Source organism: Frankliniella occidentalis, unplaced genomic scaffold (assembly GCF_000697945.3).
Source record: "Frankliniella occidentalis isolate FOCC.00 unplaced genomic scaffold, Focc_3.1 Scaffold32, whole genome shotgun sequence".
NCBI lineage: Eukaryota > Metazoa > Arthropoda > Insecta > Thysanoptera > Thripidae > Frankliniella > Frankliniella occidentalis.
The window spans coordinates 221,348-222,853 of record NW_026267162.1 but is presented as its reverse complement, the minus strand read 5'-3'; the positions used below and the strand labels follow the sequence as shown (position 1 = coordinate 222,853).

The window sequence follows — 1,506 nt, the reverse complement described above, 5'->3', positions numbered from 1 at the left end:
CCCCCCCCCCAAATCCCTTTGTCCCCCTTTTTTTTATCGCACCATTTTCGCACGACCAGATGTTCCCAAGTGTGTGATGAAAGTAAATATTCCAGGGGTAATCGAAAGCATACAAAGCACATTCCGACTAACAACGTGTCGCTACATCTTTTCAGATGTTGGTCGTGTGATGGAGAAAAAGAAAATATCCTTCATTAGCTCAACTGCTTCTAGTAGAACAGACACACCAGGTCGTTGGCATAAGACTGCTCGGGAGTTTTTTCACAGCAAAAGTGTTAGACTGAAAAAGGGGGGCTTTCGTACTCACGTATCCTTTTATTTTGACGGCTTTCGGGCGCCTGTATAATGTGTGTGTGTGTATGCGGGCACATGAAATCTCTTCTCGGCTTGCCCGTACAGAAAAGGCGAGCTTTGGAATAACGAGCACATGTGCACGAAGGTGTTTCGCGGCAGTCCCTCGCCGCTCTGTATAGTCTGCGAACGCTATACCTCCTCCTCCCTCCTCCTCCTCCCCTCCTCCTCCTCCCCGCACGCGCGCGGGTCTTTGCGCCCCGCAGGCCGCAGGCGGGACGCTCCTTGAATACAGCATTTGACAGGAGCTGGCCGGGGGTTGTGGCCGCCGCGCTCGCCCCGTCTGCTGCACGAGGGTCTTTCACCTCCCCCTATACACACTGCCGTGCGGGGGTGCTACGGCCTCTCCGTTTTCCTCTTTTGCATACCCCGACCCGCAGCATGAGGCTGGCCCGTGCCTCTCTCTATGTTTGCCTTGGTCTGATGCGCATACGTTGCCGTACGCCACAGTGTCGCCCATGTGGGCCACCCTCCGTGGTTTATCACGGCAATGACCGCCTGGCCCGCGCCGTCGCCGTGCCGTACCGACCACTTATTTTGGTTTTTTCATTGTTATTATCTTTTATTTCAACAACAGCAGGAGCAGTATTCATTTATTTATTTTCTACGTATGGATTGTGTTGGTTTTGTTTCTGCTCCGCCCGCCTTTTTGAAAGTGTTTTTTACATGCTTGTATTTTTGTTGCCTTTTGCAGGAGGCCAGGGCAAAGGCACGCTGGACCTGCTGCTGTCCACTACCTATTGCCGGTCCCAGCTGTATCTGTCCCGCCAGCTGGCGCAGCTGCACCCCGAGCTCACCATGCCCATGTTCTCTGGTGAGTGTGATAGAAAATAAGAAAAGACAACTCATAGTTTCCTCCTGTAACATTCTAGTTGAAACACGGTGGATTAAATCAACAAATTTTTAAATTTTCCATTTTTGATTGATAATGCTACGAATATCAAATACATTTCGAAAATTTTAAAACTGGGACGTGCCGTGAATATATGTTCGTTTTAGTTTTCACGACTTTTTGTGTTGAAAAGTTCGGTAACCACAGGCACAGGCCTCCCCATAAATGCTTCAGATTGTTTGCGATACAGGGTGGTCAGGTTCCGCTTGAATTTGTTCCCTGGGAGACTGATTCCCTCCTGTCGACGCGTTAATCCCCCCCCC

General features: G+C 50.3%; 1 protein-coding gene across 1 annotated transcript in view; it reads left to right on the top strand.

Moving 5' to 3' along the window:
- Positions 1–1,185, top strand: part of LOC127749107 (protein furry-like) — an 88,976-nt gene extending 87,791 nt beyond the window's left edge. The window contains exon 3 of the mRNA XM_052265889.1: positions 1,046–1,185. Within this exon, the coding sequence (XP_052121849.1) occupies positions 1,046–1,185 (140 nt within the window). The remainder of the gene's footprint in view (positions 1–1,045) is intronic.
- Positions 1,186–1,506: the final 321 nt, after the last annotated feature.